Genomic DNA, 20,618 nt, shown 5'->3' with positions numbered 1-20,618 from the left:
TCCCCCTACAGTAAAATGAATACACTACAGCTGCAATCATTCAGAATTTTTAAAAGGCATTGTTACAAACAGTAAGCGCAAAACAATTCATGAGTGCAGGTTTGTTCAGAATGACTAGTAAGATTGTTAGGGAACGAGTCATCTCTTAAAGGGTGCTAAAGGTCTTCTGAGATGAGGATGAGAATTATTTGCAATTCAAGGAGTATTTCTAAACATATTAAATATTTCATAATGTTTATAAGATCATAAATATCAGTTACTTGTTTCAAATATTTGAAAATATTGATAATCAGAAAGTATCGCTTTAAACTACAATACTTTTAGCATAACACGGGCCTTACGCTCATAAAATATTAAAAGAAACGTAATAAAGGTCCCAGACTAAACCAACACACCCACTCTCACTCACTCATCGTCCATACCGCTTAATATAGTATACAGGGTCACGAGGGGCCTGGCACCTATCCCATGGAACTTGGGGCATGGGGCAGGGTACACCCTGGATATGGTGCCAATCCATCGTAGGGCACACACACACACTCATACACTCATTTCCACAATCTGGGAAAGCCAATTAGCCTAATCTGTATATCTTTGGACTGTAGAAGGAAACCAGAGTATTGTAAGGAAACCCACCAAGCTCAGGGAGAATATGCAAACTCTACGGAGGCGGAAATCAAACCCGGCAAGGAATCGAACCCAGACCCTGGAGGTGCAAGGCGACAATGCTAACCACTATGTCACCGTGCCACCCCAATACGCACAAATGTTTGTATTTGTATACCTTTTTGTATTTGTTTGGAACACCTCATTTGTTAATTAGGTTTATGTTTAGATATATTCCTAATATAATTGTAGTTTAGATCTGTCAGGAATTTTAATAGTTTGAAGCTGGCCAAGTAAAAAAAAAAATTATAATATTAATAGATTACACAATATTGGACTTGAAAGAGTAGAAATCAATTGAAGTAAAAATCCTAACTGAAATAGAACTTAGATGAAGAAAGATGTACAGATATAAATTATACAGCACCAAAGAAAATGTATTTTGTTGAAAATGAAAAACATACAACTAAAAATATTCAGTATTAAAAAATATGTTAAGAGTTTATTTTACCCATATAACACTTTGTTTGGCTAACCTCTCTGCACTTTTCAAACAGTTCAGCTGTTTATACTGGTGCTATGCTGCGTGTCATAGAAACAGGAGGGGCGAGCAAGCTGGTTGGTAGAGAGATTTGGATCATCCGTTGTCGTCGACAGGAAGAACTGCTGAGTGGACCCTCCTTTTTTAAAGACACCCCCCTCCCACACCCACCCCACCCAACCACAGTGTACCCCATGGACTTCATGGCCTCCTATTATCCAAATGATTTGTTTTTCCCATCCTGGTTGAACTTTCTAGTGAGAGAGTTAAAAACTCCATCAGGTTCATACATGTGTCTGTGCAGCGACGCAGGGGGCATAACCTAACAAATGTGTGGGGTCAATTGGTAAGTACTAACTTATATTTTATTTTTCTTATATAACATATTTGCAAAAATATGTATACATATTTAATAAGTGAAAATAGAGGAAATGCAAAGTTCTGATGCTGAATTATGGATCCGAATGTAATTTACAGTCTGAGTAAATGTAGTGATACTTTTGATAATTTAGGTTTTTTAAAAATAATAAAAGCATTTATGTTTATATATGTTTAAGGTGCTGCATACATGTCATTTTAAATAATTCTTGCTTTTATTTTTTTTGGTTTTGCAGTATGAATATGACACAATGTCTTCATATCCAAATTTTGTTGTTGTTTTTTAAAGACAAGACAGGTCTAAGCTTTTGCTAATCAAATGCTAATAAAAACAGATAGACAGAAAGAACGAAAGAAAAAACGAAAGAAAGAAAAAAAGAAAGAAAGGAAATCAGAATAAGAAAATCAAAAGTTGTCTTACTCATCAGATGGAAGATATTTCAATACTCAACATGATATATATATATATATATATATATATATATATATATATATATATATATATATATATATATATATTATGAAATACATCTTCAGATGTTTCAAAAGTATTATTATAATATATCACTTATTTGGGATCTTACAAATTAAAAGCAATATATTGTGTTAAAGATCACATGTGGCCAATAGATTTGGGGCAGTTGGGGAGGGAGATGTGCGTGTGTGTCCTGACCAGGACCAGATCCAAAAAAGGTGTTAACTTGGAACCCATGAATCGTTAAAGTCATTTAGATGGATTTAAGAGCAGGCTGTTTTTTCACTCCTGGTGGGATTTGAATTATTTATTGAAATAAAAATTAAGAAAATGACTAAATAGGCTATAGTCAATACGCTTTCTTTATCCAGAATACATACCCTTGATGTCTCATAATTTTTTTTTTTATATTCTCCACAAAGTTCCCTGACCCCATCCTAACCCATTTTCTCACGACGGACCATCTTCTAAAAGGTATAAACAGGAACGAGAAAAACATGGCTCCCACACAATGTCCTTCATCAAGCCTGTGAGGGTTACAACAATGGCTCTAGTAAGGCCATAGCATGTCTAAACATTGCTAGATCTCTCTGGCTAGTTGAACCATGCGTGAACAGCAAAAGTTGAACAATTGGAGGTACAGCAGTCAGAACTGGGAGCTGGGAAAGCAAACACTTATATAATTGTAATGATATAATTTAATATTCTAAAACATTTGCAAAACTTGTATAAGAGCCTGGGCTCTGAAAGTGCTGCTCTCCAGGAACCTAAAATTATTTTTATCGTCCTCCAAGTGAGAGTGTTCTTGGTTGGGGTACTGTTCTAATTAAAATATTATTATTATTATTATTATTATTATTATTATTAGTATTATTACTACATCACTGAAATTGGGCTAATAACCTGGAAGGATAGTGGAACCATCAACACTGTGGAAGAAATCTTCATCTCAACTTTTATACTGCTTTATTGTGTGTACGGAGTTGCTGGCACCTGGAGCCTAAACACACATACTACAGCCATTTTGGGAATGTCAATTATCCTAAGCTGCATGTCCTTGAATTGTGGGAGTACCCGGAGGAAACTCACCTGGCATGGGGAGAATGTGCAAACACCACAACACAGACCTGAGGCAGGAATCAAAACCTTGATCCTGGAGGTCCTAGGCCACAGTGGTGACCACTACACCTTGGAAGGGGCCACCATTGTAAAAGAAATGTGGTTGGGAAAAAAAAATCATGAAGAACCATCATTGGAGATCATTTACCCTAAATGCTTGGTGACATTTCATAGTAAAAATGAATAAATAAAAAAAATCAACAGTAGAAATCAAAGCTATGTTTTGTAGTGAAAGGAAAAGCATGTCCACACACATACACAACATGATGAGAGGTTAAAACATTGGTACTAAACAGCTGTGTGGCCATAGGAAATTATAAAAGTACAATAGGAACCAGGAACTTAAGACTTCAATTTGCTAGGGAGCGTGAAGATTGGACTAAGAATAAGGAACCAGTAGAATAAGGTCATATGGCCTGATTTCAGATTCAGTGCATAAAGCGATGTACCCATCGGGCAATGTGGGAAATGTATAAGGCCCTGGAAGCTGTTTTATGATGTAGGGTTGTTTCAGTAGGTCAGGTCTAGGCACAGCAATGTTATCTGGCAATAAAATGAGGTTAGCTGAGAAAAGCTCACCAGAAAAGCTCACCATAAAAATATACTGTATATGTTTTTAAAATTATGTTCAGATTACTACAGAATTAATAAATCATGTTTAATGGCCATAAAGCAAAGGTTAATGGTTACAGACCAAGGGAAAACTAATTTTTGTTGGAATAAAATGAATTGGTAATTATTCAGCAATACAAGCCAAAGTCATTCTCAAAACTTACCCTCAAATAATAAAGGTCATTATAAATATAAAGTTCAACATAAATCAATAAATTAATAATGTTCATTTTTGTTCTGGTTCTCTGTTTAAGGTTTCCCAAGGGGGCGCTATTGAGGAGCTGGCTGACTAAGTCTCGACCAAGACTGCTGATGCTCATCGCCGGCTTAAAGAGGCCTCAAGTCACCCTCATGAGAAGGAAAAGGATGAAGCGCACAAAAGTAGCAAAGGCCACGTAAGCGGTAAATATGACTATTTGTAAATGTCAGGGTAATTATTTAGGGTCATAAGGTCAAACTGGTGAACATGTATTTCAAGAACAACATTTTTTAAAGGGAAATATTAATTAAAGGGAAAAGCTTAGCTGAGTAATTAGGATCTTGTTAATGACTACACGTCAAGGAGAGCTTTAACTGTGCAAAGGTTTGAATTCATTTTGTTAAGAAACCCCCTCAGTGTTCAATTTTAGTTTAGTGGGAGGGTTGTTTTTTTCCATCACCACCAGAACACAGAACTATAGAAGTATAAATCAACCAGGCTTTGCCTTTTAGGATTCCTCTGCCGCTCCACATCTACCTTGGGGTGGTCTTTTTATTTGTCAAGAAAAGAAAGGAGGATCTGGGGCCCTACAGTATATAAATTTTGTCAATCACTCGACGTCTTCACCCAGGAAGACTGATACCACGAGTCTCTGATGTTTCCTGTGTTTTAATGATTGTGCCTAGGCTTTCTCAAACTTGGATTTTTGCAGTGTAAAAAAATTGTCTCAAATAAGAGCAGAGGATGAATGAATGATCTCATTCATTTTGTGCACAAGCACAATGAAAATTTAGTTATGCCCTTTGCCCCTCAAGGAACCGGTGGTCTTTTAGTGGTTCATTAATGAGGTCCTCTGGGAGAACCTAAGTCATTATGCCTTCATCTATTGTAATATATACTGATCTTAAGTAAGTTTAGTTACTTTAGGTTCTTTATGTTCTTCATGTGCATTATGTCCCTCAGCTCCTCCTAAATAACCAACTTAAAATCAAATTAAATGAAGTGGCAGTTTCATGTCACCACATTAGACACGTGTGAGAGAGTGGTCACAGCCTAGCTTTAACTGATTGGTACAGTGATTCCTGAGAAATGATTTTCCTGCCGCCTTCTTATTCCCTACAGCAGTGTTTAAGTGGACAGATGACACAGCAGGTCATTGAGTACCTAAAGAGTTTAACATGAGTTCTGGCTCTGTGCGTACCTGATCTAGTCTGTACCTCGGACACAGAAGTGGGAGTTGTCCTCTCACAACGCAAGGGGCCCAATCAGTATTTGCACCCATGCGCATACTGTTATTGTGGGAGGGTTTAGAAAAAATGGCTCCTTAACTGAAAAAGATAAAGTACATCTACTACTACTACTACTACTACTATTAATTATAATAGTGTGCATGACATATACGCTGCTTTGAATTTCACCACCCCCTCTGTAAAATACCTCCCCGCGTTCCTGAAATCAGATCTGCCAGGATAAATATAACCATTGTTAATCTTGTTACTTACTATAGGAGCTGGTAGCCACTGGAATGTGATTAAATAAAATAAGGGAAGGGCTCATTTTATGATGACCTTTAAACATCACTATATCTCTATCCTGCACAAATTAAAATTACTTAACATATACAGTGTAGAGTGCATATGAGTTGACCACTCATAGATAAGCATTCAGGACTTTGGGGTCAAGAGCTAAATTTTCCTAGCCACAGTTGTGGTCAGGATGTTTTAGACACCCATTATGAACTCGAATTCTAGAAATATTCGCCTCACAATGATTTTTCTGTACTGTCCTTTTTTCTGTGGCAGAATGATTGCACAATTTCTATCTTTAACAAAAGAAAAAAATACTTAGAAATGGTCAAAACATTGTACATATAGAACAACTAATGTTTGGACATGTTTGGCAGCCCTAAATAAGCTTCTGACAGAATTCTGTTGGCACAGATCCAACAATTAGTCAAATACCTTCTTACATGGACAATATCCACCAGTCCATGGCAATAGAAAAATGGAAAATTGGCCTGAATGCAGACAGTGACACTGATGTTCCAGCTGCTTCCATTTTATCGCAGGCATGTGTATTGGTGGTTCCTGGGTTGACGAGGTTCTGTACACTTCTGGAATAGTTGCTCAGTGGCCTGTCAAGGCAATAATAAATAATAAATAAGTACCTGCCAGAGATCATACCTTTGTGTAAATGAGAGGGACCCAGGAGGATCGGTGAGGCTACAGGGAGCAGAGGTAAAGAAGGTGCAGGATTTTAAGTACTTAGGATCAACGGTCCAGAGCAACGGAGAGTGTGGAAAGGAGGTGAAGAGGCGGGTACAGGCAGGTTGGAATGGGTGGAGAAAAGTGTCAGGTGTGTTGTGCGATAAAAGAGTATCAGCGAGAATGAAAGGAAAGGTGTACAGGACAGTGGTGAGACCAGCGATGCTCTACGGCTTAGAGACAGTGGCGCTGAAGAAAAGACAGGAGGCAGAGCTAGAGGTAGCAGAGATGAAGATGTTGAGGTTCTCCTTGGGAGTGACAAGGATGGATAGGATTAAGAATGAGTTTATCAGAGGGACAACCCACGTTAGATGTTTTGGAGATAAAGTCAGAGAGGCCAGATTGAGGTGGTTTGGACATGTTCAGAGGAGAGATTGTGAATATATCGGTAGAAGGATGCTGAGGTTGGAACTGCCAGGCAGGAGGTCTAGAGGAAGACCAAAGAGGAGATTTATGGATGCAGTGAGAGAGGACATGAAGTTAGTTGGTGTGAGAGAAGAGGATGCAGAGGATAGGGTTAGATGGAGGCAAATAATTTGCTGTGGCGACCCCTGAAAGGGAACAGCCGAAAGACAAAGAAGAAGAAATAAGTACCTGCCAACCTACATCTTTTGCCTGTAGTGGGACTTACAGTGGGACCTTGGATTACGAGCATAATTCGTTCCGAAAGCGGGCTTGTATTCCAAAACACCTGTAAACTGAAGCAAATTGTCCCATAAGAAATAATGGAAACTCAATTTATTCGTTCCACAGCCCAACAAAATAAATACATAAAAATAATTGACACAAAATATTAAGTAAAAATAAAACAAATTAACCTGCACTTTACCTTTAAAAAAAAATCCTGACAGATAAGCGTTTCCGTATATGCGCGTAGACGCTTTGTGTGTTTGTGTGTGAAGTAAGATGAATCAGCCCCTCCCGTCTCCTCCTTCTTATCTTATACAGTAAACCTTTCTCTCCTCTTATTTGAATTTCACACACACACACACATACACACACTAATGGAAAGACTGTTTTGTCGGCAAAATTAGCAAGGAACATCGCTTATGACACTCACGTGAGCTCATACTAACGGAATCACTGCTGTAAAGTAAAATGAACCTGCACTTTACCTTTGAAAAGAATCGCGACAGAGCAGAGTTTCTGTGTAGAGCAAAGAGTGTGTTTGTGTGTGTGTGTAAAATTTTGTGCACACACACAAACACATAATGACACGCTGAAACCTCTTTAATGAGACTTTCTTTTGCTTTACACTTCCACACACACTTGTGTTGTAAGAAACAGTCCACACGCGCTGTGCACACACACTGCAAACACAAAATAAAATATGTTTTACACACACGTGATCACAGTGTTATAGTAAACAGTACATGCGTGCACGTTTGTTAATTATACCAGTGAGAGACGCGCACTAAGACCCAGCAGGGGAGACGATTACCGACAATTCCGAAGCACAAGAGAGAGAAAAAACATTGGCTCTGTTGTGATCACGTGATTCTTGGCGTCAAAACAAGAAGTGCATGTGTGATACATGATACTCGTTTTTCAAGTCAAAATTGATTAGAAATCTTTGCTCGTCCTGCGAAACACTCGCAAACCGCATTACTCGCAATCTGAGGTTCCACTGTAAGTAATTTTAAATATGGATTTGAAGATTAATAGATTTAAATGAGCCATTTATAATGCAGTCAAGTATATACACGCTTTGCATATTGTGTATACTATACTGTACCAAAGACTTAAGTCACCCTTCATCATTTTAACGTTTGCTTCCAAATTTCTCTTCCCTCTACAGACGTTACAAACTTTTACTTACATATTTTTTTATGTAGTCTTGAGGAATCACTCTCTAGAAATTGTAATTTAATTGAATTTTTACATTACAGCATTTGGCAGACGCCCTTATCCCTTACATTTTTTATCTCATTATATATCTGAGCAGTTGTGGGTTAAGGGCCCAACAGGGACAACCTGGTGGTCGTGAGATTTGAACCTGGGACCTTCTGAACCATAGACCAATACCTTAACCCTTATGCTTCCCCTGACAAAATATTTAAGGGATAACTCAAGACGTTTACACAGTACTGTTGAGTTACCTTTACTCAATTTTGACAAACGATTTCGAAGAATTAAAGGAATCTTATGCTATTACATTGAAACTCTATTGCAGGTCTTTAGAGAACATTCAGTGTCATTTGTTTTTGCTCCCACTATTGCAGTGGGACTTACTGCAAAAAAGCATTGTTACACATCTAATAAAACGATAGGTGAGCAACGTCTTTGAATTGAGGTACATGAATTCCTCTGTTGGAGCGTGAGCCTTTTCTCTTACAGACACAGAATCAGTGTAAATGTTTCTTTAAAATGACCCTGCTATAGGAGAGTAAGAGTTTAACAATGTTCACTTCAACATACCTTAATTTTATCATTTCTGTCCCAGGACCAGCAATCGGTTGCCACATTTCAACTGAATCCTTAAGCTGGAGATCAACTCCTGTAGAAATAGAAGAAACTCAAGATGCAGAGAAACTAATTTACCAATCTGTATCATCTCGAAGAACTAAAATCCATAGCAAACTAATGCGAGGATGGAGCAAGGGCATCACAAAGGTCCAGATCTCCCGGCTGAGACCTGGACCAATTTTTATCCTGTATCCAGCCATCTGTAGATCCCTCCTCTTTAAAAACACATATCTGTTATAGTTAATTATGCTAATTATGGGTGTGACTGTATATTCTTCTGCATTGTAGTGACAAACTTGGTTAAACATAAATGATCTCTATCATTCACTACCTGTCAGAATTATTGATTTGTTCTGATTGTGTGAATTTATAGATAAGAAAAGATTTATTATGCAAGACAGATATAGTGCATTGCACAAATATTAAGCACCTTCTTAACCCTTTCCACAAAGACGTGGTTAGAACTGGTTAATCCTCTTTTTACCTAGAAACTGACTTTTGTCAGACAGCCTCCACTAGGGAGAATCAAAGTAATATGACTTGATGATACAGGTATATTTCTACAAGTTGGAAACCATTAGCTTGCATAGTTTAAAAGACATGGAATTAAATTATTTATGAAAATGCTATTTTCTTATTTGGATTCTGTTATTTACATTGACTTTCATCCTTCATCTACAAGAACAGCATAATCAAATGTTTAATTTCTCTTCCCTCTACAGACGTTACATACATGTACATACAATTTCCATCAAATAAACAATGTAACACTTTATATTAGGCTGTCCTACTTATCCTTTGTAAGAATATGCTGTGATAACATAAGAACTATGGACAAAAAAAAAATTGCACTAAAATAAAAGGTTTTTAATTGTTAACACCAAAATAATTTTCACAAAGCAAAACATTGCAATAATCATAGAATCAACATATTCTGACTCAATCATTTGCATAGCAAATTAAATAAATTACTTTATAAATTACATTATCACTTAATATAAGGTAAAAAACTATTTCAAAACTATTTTAGCCTGCCTGTAAACTGAAAAAGCATGCCTGAGCCAGAAGCTCTGTTTGTTTACTATCTGATTACTGATGTAACGATTAGGCATGTTAATGGCCTGTTATTTCTCAGAACCGACTGTATTTGTTATCAGGACATTTTGCTTGCACACCATCAACTGTGAGTGTTTAAATATCCTAAAAGGTACATGAGGTAAAAGAGTGAGCTGACTGGGTTTTTTTTTCTCCCAAAAGCATTGCAAATTACTGAGTAAACAGCACCGTAAAAATAATAATTACATGGATTAACTATTTGATGCTTTTGGAGCTTACTAATTTGTCTGGATGTATTTAAATAAAAAATGCTCTTGAGATTGAACTATGGAAATTTAATGCCAGAAAATACTTTAGGTAAGGCTTATGTCAAAACTGATGATGCTTTAATTTAGTTTTGTGATTGTTACTTTCTTTAATTTTCCCATTGTTTTTTTTTTTTTTTTTACAAATATGGCTGATTTTACCATTTTAGTCAAAATCTGAAACTTGGTTGCTAATGCAGTTTTGGGGGAAAAACAACAAAAAAAGTTTTTCCACTTCTTACATAGTTTGCCACCTTTATCTTAGGATAGATATAGTTCCCTAAAATTATATAGAAATATTTTATTAACTTTCTAATCTAATTTTTCCCTATGGATATAAACTTTATCACCATGTGAAGGGTTTTCTTCTCACCCTTTTTCTTTTTCAATTTCCTCCAATCTCCTTGTGTATTAATTTAGAAAAGTGTAGTGCAGTAAAATGACATTTGTCAAATTAGCTGAAAGTTAAAGAAAGAGATCCGGCTGCAAAGTATGAGTAGGCAGAGTAGGGAATCTGGAGCAGCACAGAGACGGAGGTGGCTTGGAGCAGGAAGAATGGTGTGATCTACAGGAGTTTACTCCAGTCTGCCGCGGCGTTTGTGGTTGTGGTGGTGGTGGTGGCGGCTGTGTTACTTCGCAGTGAGTTTCTGCTGGATAAGTTTGTACTTGTGCAGCTCCTCATCAGACACAGACGGCTGCAAGACATCCAGAGCCCGGTTAAAGTCTTCAGCACACAGCATGAGCGTAACATCCTCTGACTCCAGACCTGGGAGACAAGAAGAAAGAAGGAATAGTAAGAGAATTAATTGGAATTAATAAATTAAGAGAAAAAGAGGGATCCTTTACTGCCTGCAGGGGATTGCTATTGATTATTTTTTGGATTGTATTTTCCATAAATCTGCCAATTTGAATACATTTCACATCAAGTTTTTGTTTTAGTTTTTATAAAGGATACTTCTTAAACAATTATATTTCACATGAAATATATCATTTCATGAAAATAAAAACGTGTAATATCAGGTGAAGATGAGTGTCTCTTTTAATCTCTAATGTCTCAAAGAGGAGAGGAGAAAAATAGACAGCTGTGACATTTACCACATCCAACATTCTCACCTCTTTTGAGGAACTCCAACCAAACAGCATGAACTGGCATTTGTATTGACATTTTCATTTAGCTCTGCATGACTGGTTAATCGAGAAGGGATTTTCAGAATGTATTTCAGAGAGTTAATCTGTTCGGTCCATCAACAAGCAAGCATAACCTTAACAGTATACAAATTTAAGCTACTGCCTTCACCAACAATCAAATCATATAATATAAAAATATATAACAGTGTGCCTAAGGCTAAATGAAATTAGCAAATGTAAGTTTACTCCTGCCGAAGAGTAACGAGTTATACAGGCGGAGATGTGATTACAAAATTGCTGTAAAGGAATTGAACATATCCACACTTAACATCCATTACAGGCAATGAAGTGTTCGATAGTAAAAATCAATCATTAGCAAAGAACCTTCAGTGACGTGCAAAATCTTCCTCTTAATAGCAGACATCATGGCGTCAGAGCAGAGTGCATATAGATCTGCTCCTGTGAGCTGAAGTGGACAGCGCTCCACTATTTCTGACAGACTGACACTGGGATCTACCTTAAACCTGCAAACAGACAAACAAACAGCATTGATAAACTGGACACAGACTTGTCTGTTTTTATTTTACCTCAAGGGGTAATCATGAATGAAAATCCATTAATAATGAATTTTATTAAGACTACAACAGTGGCTAAAAGTATTAATATGCCATGTATTTATATATATAATTTTCTTTGTGCACAAAACAGGTGATGTCACTATTTAGTTCTTGCACATCTGACGTAAGAGTTGTGCTAATTAGAATGGTTTAGTTAATGGATGGAGGACATTTGTGGGACTTCTTCTTCCTCTTCATTAGGCCAGGATGCCCAACTCTGCACAAAATGCCTTAAAGTTTCTGATCTCCAGGAAGCAATCAATCAGGCATGGGTTGAGCGAGTGAAGCCAGAGTACTGCAGACATATTCTTGATCCAGTAGGTTTTGAAGAATAAAGGACTTCATACCAAATACTGATGGTTGTTTAGCAATTCCGTTGCATAAAAAAAAAAAAAAAATCTTATCATCTTCATTCTCATTCTTTTACAAATGATAGTCATTAAAACACGGAATTCCACTTTTTTTTTAAAATACTTTTAGCCACCACTGCAGATCTGTTTTTAAGCATTTGAAATCTTAACTAATTAGAAAATGTTTTGAATTTACTCCATCTTAATGTGACGCATAAAGGTTTTAGAAACAGTAGTTACATGAATTATAATACTTATTACAAAATACATAATACTTGTGTCACTCACTTTCGTAATATAGCCTTGAGGACTTGCAGTTGTGATTCCTTGTCTTCATTGATGCCAACATACACTAACTTATCAAATCTATAAGAGAAAGAACAGAGCACAGGCCCATTATGTAAATTACAGAAATACGGAAACACCTGTAATGACCTGCCACAGAGGCTTAATAATTGTTTACCTTCCAGGCCTGAGCAGTGACTGGTCGAGTAAGTCTGGTCGGTTGGTTGCTCCAATCACAAAGACATCGCTAGATGAATGCAGACCATCAAGCTCAGCTAAGAGCTGTGACACGACCCTACCATCACAGCAGACAGTCAGAAATCACACGTCATTCCAGCCCTCAAGGGACACGAATCAATTCAGAAATCCATCAGCTCAAATTGGGTTAGTTTCTAAACCCCGGTCGCCATCATATAAATTATTTTCTGAATAAAGAATATATTATGTCTTCAATGAATCTGGATTTCTATACAATGCTTTATCATAATGCCTCCTTTACTAAATCATACGAGTGTAATTGACGTAATCTGTTTAGTAGAAATGCTCTGGAGGGTCTGGTTGTTTGTTTGGGTGCATTAGTGTGATGCTCTTAGTGAAACAGACCTGTCCATCACCCCTCCCGAGTCTCCACTGCGGCCTCGATTAGGGGCCAATGAGTCCAACTCATCGAAGAAGATAATGCATGGTGCTGCTGTCCTAGCTTTGCAAAACACTTCCAGACATTGGGAGAAAAAAATATTTTACTTTTATATTTTCTTCCTTGTAATATAAAAATTTTTTAGCCAATCATTAGTAATTCTGTTAAACATTAACATCGTGCAAGATGCAAAGGCAGAATTTAATGTCAGTTTGTATTAATTAGAGCCCTCTACTGTCTGTAAGGTGAAATGAAAAATAAATAAATAAATAAATAAATGTACAGCTCTTGTATTTCTTTTAAAAGCACATGAGCTGTGAATTGCAAAAAATAAAAAATAAACAAAACAACAGAAAGTGGAAGTGTCAAATTTAACAACACAATTTTTTATTTTATTACATGAATATGAAATTCTTCCAAAATACACCTTTAATCATACTTAACTAAGATAGTCAGAAAACATTTAAAAAATTTTATTCTCACCCTCTCTGATGTTTTCCTCACTCTGACCAACATACATGTTAATGAGCTCTGGACCTTTGACACTGTAATGTAAAGCAATCCGGGTTAAGTGACATTGTAGAAGTAAGAAATGTCTCATTATTGGTTGCTGCGCTTTTAAACGAGGCAAAAGTATGTGTTGAAATCATGGACTCAAAAGGAAAATCCTCACCTAAGAAAGGTCATAGAGCACTCTGTGGCCACAGCTTTGGCCAGCAGGGTCTTGCCGGTGCCTGGAGGCCCGTACAGGAGCAGACCAGAGCGTCTGAGGCCCAGGGAGAGGAGCTCTGGATGTTCAAGAGGGAGCTGGATGGTGTCCAGGATTTCCTTCTTCACTTGCTGCAGTCCGCCCACATCCTGCCACTTCACTGATGGGATCTGTCATTTACAAAAGAGAAACGTTAACTCCTAAAAAGAGTTTTTATAAACCTAAAAAGAGTATGAATAGACCGGTTTATTCATGCCTGCATGAATGAGAAACATATGCAAATTAAAACTAATTGTTGTTAATATGGTGATAAATGTGTTTTTAGTAGATACAAGTCAGCGAGAAAGCAGCAGCTAAGTCTTCAGACATGGGAAAAATCTTTAAGACAGATTGCTTTGTGCTTTGTACAGTTACTCTGTAACATCACAAGCTATGTTATTGTGTATGTACTGTTCTTTAATAAATAAATGTTCCTTATTTATTCAGTACATCAGTGAAAATAGTGTTTATACAGAATAATTATCTCTTAAAATGTTGTAAATGTTTGTCTGACAAAGCTAACACCACCACGGCTTATTTAGGAGAAACAGACAAGGTATGCTAAAACTTTTATATTTACATTAAGAATTACTTTAACTAAGCCAGATAATCAACAGTGCTAAAGCAGTGCTAATAAATGTCAAAATAGTCTAAAGCAAACGATAAGAGAACATTTCTCTAGTACTTTTGCAGACTGTATCCAACCTTTGGTGCGCCAATTGCCTGTGAGTGGGCTTCCTGTAGAGTCTCTAGCGCTGAAGTGAAGTCAGCTCCCATAATGGTCACACCGAGCACACACAGGTCCTCCTCTTCCTGAGCACTGGCTCCAAGTGGATAGCTACTCAACAAACCATACAGGTTTCGATATAAACAAAATGTCTCAACTTCAATCACTGTGGCTGATTTGGGATAGGAACAGGAAGACATGATAGTTTATTCCGATTGTAATGCAGCATGCATGCAGCAGAGGAGCCCAAAATGCCCCTTAACGACTTAAATAAAATGCATTTAGTCACCTGCACTCAATATGCATTAATGATTTGTGACATACAAAAGTCTTGACAGCCCTCATTTCTTCATATTAAATTAAATTAAATGTAATTATGTAGATTAAGTAACCAAAAGCAAGGTGCAGCAACCTCATTTCCCCTCTCATCTGTTCCAACCGCTCAGCATTCAGCATCACATACTGTTGGCATTTTAACATTATTTTGTCTATGCAGGCATGGTGGTAGAGTTCATGTCTGATTAATTTCGAATTGAATATAGATATTGATACATGTATACAAATATATATAAAAACCCAACAAAAACAACTCACTAAGTTTTCAGCAGGCGCCGATGAGCTGCTTTTCCAGCACTGATGAGTAATACGCAAAAATCTCCCAAAATGAAACCCTATAAATCAAACCAGATCTTTAATGAGGCAGTTTAGAAATTAAATAAAATAAGAAGTTTAAATAAAGCCTCAATTAACAGACAGTTGAACCAAAAATGCCCTCACCGCTGTCTGTTTAGCGATTTTGACCAGATTGACATCTTTTCCCAGAGGGAGATCTTGACTGAGGCTAGCTAGCATGGCTTTCCTCTGCTCCTCTGTGGGACTCTCTATCACCACCTGGTGCACAAAGGCAGGCATCACATCTGAGGACAAATCTCGTTGGCCATGCACACACCCAACTATGATTACACTGCAATAAGAGAGGAAAGTACATTTTTCAGCTTAAAGTAAAAGCTGAAGTCTTGTAAAAATGTCAAATATCTGCATTTTACTTTACCTTAGGTGGGCATCGGCTACAAGCTGGCAGAGCGCAGAGGCTACTCTGGTGTCTGTTTCTGTACCATCTCGCCGCTGGCCGAGTAACTGCAGGTTTCTGAGCAGAAGCACACAGGGATGATGGAGCTCAGCTCTTTGGAAGGCAGCCTTCATCTTGGACTCGCAGGAAGCTGCAGTGTCTCCACACAGGGTCACACAGTCCACCTGTGGAAAGACAAAACTCACCCTTAACTTGACAGGCGAAACTCATGATTTTGTTTAGTGAGCCTTTTACTCATTGAAAACTGTTAGTGAGCCATTTTACTACCAATCAAACGTCTTTTTAAGAATTTTAATAAAATCACAAAATAATTAGTTAGATTTTGTGTTTTTAAAGCTGTCTTAGGAAAAATGAGCTCTTTACTGAGGGATTATGTGTTTTGAGTTTTGCATTTGAGAAGCAAAATTGGAATTAATTTTCTGCTTCACAACAGGACATGCATATTTCAATCTCAATTTAAGTTATCACTGGTGATACCTAGAGAGTTGTATGTATCTTCCCAAACCACATACTATATAGTAGCCGCTGTTAAGTATTTTATGTGGTAGAGATTACTTCCACTTTCCATTCACAAATGAATATTGACACTTCTGTGACTTAGATATAATCAGTGATTTTGAATCACATATAAATGGCAAGTTTTTCCTCATCACTGGACTAAAGAAACTTCACTACACAAGGAATCCTGATTTTATCACTGCTGTAAATTTTTATAGTCCAAAAATGACCAAATACAGGGGGAAAGAGGGACCTTAAGTAGGTGCAGGTGAAGTCTCCGGCAAACTGCTTTAACCGCTGTGACTTTCCCACATCCATCTGGACCCATTAAGAGAATGGAGCATGGTCGTCTCAAACTTGCACACCTACCACATGCAAAAACTGTTATTCAATATACCATAAAATAAAATGAAAGAACACTCGATTTGTTTTTTTTTATAGTATACTATCCAAGAATGCTGACCTTTCTGTCAAATGTGGCTGGACGATGAAGACCAATTTCTCAACAGCACCAGAAAGTCCCGGAGGTGCGAGACTCATCCAGAAGGATGAACTTAGCTCTGAGATAGAGAACGGTGCCAGACTATTGGTGCTGCCTCTCTGAGCAAAAAACACAAAAACAGAATTTAGGCAAATCACTCTGCTTTATTATTAATAGTATGCACTGTATAAGGTAACAGTTAACATTTTCACTTAGGAATGCTTGTATAATGTTGTGGCTGCCACAGATTTCTCCCCCTAGAAATTTCTATATTCATTCTTAATTGTATAAAAGATGTCACAATGAAAAACTAATCTTGTTTATATAAGATCATATGAAACATACAGACATGCTATGAGCATTGCCTTGTTTTTTCCCACTAATGTATTAAAGCTCGGGCTTACCATATACAGAGAGGTGTGGTCTGTGTCAGCAAGATATGATGTGACTTCCGCCGCATCCTCAGAAAAGCCAGACACCTGCTTCACTTTAAAATATAAGACAGGCCATCTGCAAAATAAAAATACTTAAATGATTAAGGATACAGAAATACAGCAAATACATGAAATCTAATTTAAAAGAAAATTAAATGAAATTAAATCATACACAGAAATTCACAAATTTATGATGATCAATGAATTAAGCATTGCATACCTTGTGATTCCACCAGAGCTGCTTTCTACAAAATCAGGATGCCCTTCGGTTGAAATGCCCAGTATGCCTCCCTGCTGGACAAGTCTAAAAAAAAAACAAAAAACAAAAAAAACACAAGAGACTATAAACTTTTTGCTAATGTTTAAAGAGAAGATGCGAGATACACAGCAAACAATTTACTTTACAGATTAAAAGGTCTTAAGACCTACCGAGGTGTGCTAAAGTGCTTAAAGAGAACATTGTCAAAGGGCTGACGGGAGTCATAATCTGGAGACACAACCACTTCAATGTGCAGCTCTTTGGCATATGGAGGTGCAGTAGAACAGCACATACTTGCAGACAGTTTCTGTCCTGGCTGTAACGGTGGCTTGTTCCATCTCTGTCAAAAAAAAAAAAATCATTATCCTTAATTATTGTCATATCAATAAATAGTTACAAACTATTTATTTTTTACAAAAAATAAATAAATAATAACAAACTCACCTTGATTTTAAGACTTTTACTTTCAACAGGTGCTGCATCTCCATCGGACAAGTTAAACCACAGAACAGGTGATATGAAACCTGTGTTATCGTTAACATCCAAGTCTGGAGACTTCTTAAAAGCCACGATTTTAGCCAGTTCACAATGTCCTTTGGTCTTAGCAACAAATGTTGTTGCACTTTCGTTGTCTGGAGGACTTTGTCCCCCTTCTACCCCTGGACATCTTTTTATGTTTCCTGGGGAAGCCATGACCCATTCACCGTTAAACAACCCTAGTTTCAACAACATGTTTTTGCTCACAAAAATAGAGCTGTCCGCATCCAGCTCTGCATTCTTCCCAATTTTCCTTCCTGATTTTGCCAACCTGCAAAGCTTAGCACTGTCGAAGGTGACCTGCACGTCCAGCCTGCACTCGAGAGCTTGGAGGACCTCTGTAAATCCAGAACTGAACAAAAGTCGGTTGCTTAGTAAGGAGCTCCCGGAGGCAAGATTGTTTGCATAATGGGCGAAATCAGAGACAAACAAGGACACGCTGGACGGTCTGTGGGTTACGCTGCTGTCAGCAGAGTCCAAAACACCATGGCCATGTAAAAGGTCTCTGCAATCAGAGACTACAACAGTAGTGTTCACAGTGATCATACCCTGGGTAAGAGGTGTACAATCCAGCACAACCAAATCAGAGAGATATTGATGCACCAGAGTGGCGTTATCCCCGAGGAGGGGATGGTGGGGTAAAATCAGAGTGTCACCCCTCCTCACCAACAGTGTCTGTCCTGGACATGATGCCAAAACTAGCAGGTAACTGGAGAACTCTTCCGAAGACGCCCATCTGAAACTCTGCTTCGTGCGAGCACCAATTGTTATCTTGTCCAAAGGCAGAAGCTGTATGCTACGCGCGATTCCTGACTTTTCTTCTTGAAAACTGTAGTGACTTAAAAAGGTTTTCGACACATAAATCATCAGAGTGCTGGAGTTCCTGTGGACCGCGCAGTCAGGGAGCTCCTCAGATGTTATGTGGGCGCAAACTAAAACTGCAGACTTTCTGAACGGCCGAGTTTCCTGACAGGATAATAACAGCGCGCATGAGGTTTCAGTGCAGTTCGGAAACATCGGAGTTAACTGTGACTTATGGACGATTACTTGCAGTGGGTGCAAATCGGATGGAAACTGCTCGAGGCAAACGAACTTCATGGGCGCCGCCATTTTGACGCTTTGCGCATGCGCCGTGAGAGTGAGAAGCGCTGGGACTCGAGGTTTGCCAAACTGCACTGGAAATGCAAATACCACAACTAAAGTGTCGAATGTAAACTAAAATTGTAAACTACTCGAATATTAATAAGGAAAACAGTCTTCACACCACATGTATTTCATAAGAAGGGGGTTCACAAAGGTTCTGAACGTTTTGTACAGTATTATATTAATAAATTATATCCTAAATATGTCATAGTTCAGTACGTGATAAATACAGAGTAATCTACTAATGTACTTGTACAAAAGAAAACTGATATTACTTTGTATGCTTTTACTGTATCCACAATACCGTATACAACAGCTGATCTGTTTAATTTATATTTCTTCTATGTATTTAAAAACAATGCAGCCCATGTATTTGTTTATACATTACATAATAATAATTATAATTATAACAATAATAATTGCTTAATTAATTAAATCATTGCTTAATTACTTTTTTATGAGAGTACTTGAAGAAAGTACTCATCATCAGTTCTAATAGTTACCGGAGAAACCAATAGGCTGAATATGGAAGCAAAGCAAATATATATTTTATATAAGAGCAATAATAATTTTAAAAAATTCACTTCCAAATTATAAAACCAATTAAAATCCACTGAATTTCTAACATTCAATGCAAACTTATATATTAGGTCAAAAGGTGGCATGGTGGCATAGCAGTTAGCACTGTGGTCCTGCACCTTCAGGGCTAAGGGTTCGATTCTCACCTCAGGTTAATGTGCTTGGTGGGTTTCCTTCAGGTAGTTTAGTTTCCTGTCACAGTCCAAAGACATGCAGGTTTGGCTGACTGACGTTGTCACATTGCCCACAGTGATTGTATGACAGCTGGCAACTTGACCCCTTAAGTAACTGCCACTGAAACAACAGGTAGATCTCCAGGGTAGGAAATACCCATCATGCCAGATGGACCAAAATGGCAAAAATTAGATCAAACGCATGTACACACACATCTCATGCTTTATTCATCATTAAAAAACTGTATTCATGTTGCTAACTTTAGTGATAGGAATTTACCACTTAATGTTAGTTGCTAATTTAATGTGTATGATTCAAATTCAAATTCGGGATCCATATTACCCAAGGACAGACAGAGGCAATCAACTCTGGAGCTTGGTCCATTTTGTATCTCCTGCTGTCAAATAACTCTCCACATTTAGAAGATAAAAAGTTTTTGTGGTTGTTATACTCTCTCTCTCTCTCTCTCTCTCTCTGATAGTGAGCTAAACATATGTGTGTATTTGATTCAAAGTGAACCAAAAGACCATCTATACACAATAAAATGTATTTATAGGTTCAGTAAATCTAACAGTGTCACACATACATTCATTTTTTAAAATATTTATATATGCTTATTAGTTAAGATGAGTAAAGGCAAAAGCTTAATAATTTGTACTGTAATTCATACTAAATGACTGTTAATAAATACCGTAGGAGAGTTTCTCAAAAAAATTAAATTTTTAGTTAAATCAGTTTAAAAAAATGCAATAGTCCGTAAAGATTAGTAAAGATTTCCTTTCTAAATCTTTAGAAAGGAAATCTAGAAAGGTCATGTGTAAATTAGCCTGACCCCTCTAAATCTTTAAATGTCAGTAAACCTTTGTAACTCACAATGCCGCCATCCCCCACCTACACCCTGCTCACATTA

The 20,618-nt window shown here is 37.4% G+C and overlaps 1 protein-coding gene and 1 long non-coding RNA gene across 2 annotated transcripts; one reads left to right on the top strand and one right to left on the bottom strand.

Moving 5' to 3' along the window:
- The first annotated feature begins 1,342 nt into the window (after positions 1–1,342).
- On the top strand, positions 1,343–9,513 carry LOC128543299 (uncharacterized). The gene is made up of 3 exons (XR_008365706.1): positions 1,343–1,493; positions 3,986–4,133; positions 8,638–9,513. It is a non-coding gene; the product is annotated as an uncharacterized LOC128543299 (long non-coding RNA).
- A 543-nt stretch (positions 9,514–10,056) lies between these two features.
- Positions 10,057–19,100, bottom strand: pex6 (peroxisomal biogenesis factor 6). Its single transcript, XM_053513677.1, has 17 exons — positions 17,720–19,100; positions 17,446–17,615; positions 17,237–17,320; positions 16,987–17,092; positions 16,565–16,701; positions 16,355–16,466; positions 15,565–15,767; positions 15,291–15,477; positions 15,108–15,184; positions 14,492–14,624; positions 13,712–13,917; positions 13,522–13,583; positions 13,005–13,113; positions 12,580–12,696; positions 12,405–12,482; positions 11,534–11,673; positions 10,057–10,787 (listed from the first exon to the last, which is right to left on the bottom strand). The coding sequence occupies exons 1-17, from the start codon at positions 18,920–18,922 to the stop codon at positions 10,651–10,653; spliced, it is 3,261 nt and encodes a 1,086-aa protein (XP_053369652.1). The 5' UTR covers positions 18,923–19,100; the 3' UTR covers positions 10,057–10,650.
- Positions 19,101–20,618: the final 1,518 nt, after the last annotated feature.

This window comes from Clarias gariepinus, chromosome 15, assembly GCF_024256425.1.
Source record: "Clarias gariepinus isolate MV-2021 ecotype Netherlands chromosome 15, CGAR_prim_01v2, whole genome shotgun sequence".
Taxonomy (NCBI): Eukaryota; Metazoa; Chordata; class Actinopteri; order Siluriformes; family Clariidae; genus Clarias; species Clarias gariepinus.
Note: the sequence above shows the minus strand (reverse complement) of the source record. Positions and strands in the feature narration are given on the sequence as shown.

Excerpts from the sequence above, each read along its gene's own strand:
- pex6 (XM_053513677.1), bottom strand. The coding sequence starts at position 18,922 with ATGGCGGCGCCCATGAAGTTCGTTTGCCTCGAGCAGTTTCCATCCGAT. Across the intron at positions 13,918-14,491 it reads AGGCAATTGGCGCACCAAAG|ATCCCATCAGTGAAGTGGCA; the intron begins GTTGGATACAGT and ends TGTAAATGACAG. Across the intron at positions 11,674-12,404 it reads CTCAAGGCTATATTACGAAA|GTTTAAGGTAGATCCCAGTG; the intron begins GTGAGTGACACA and ends GTCTGTTTGCAG.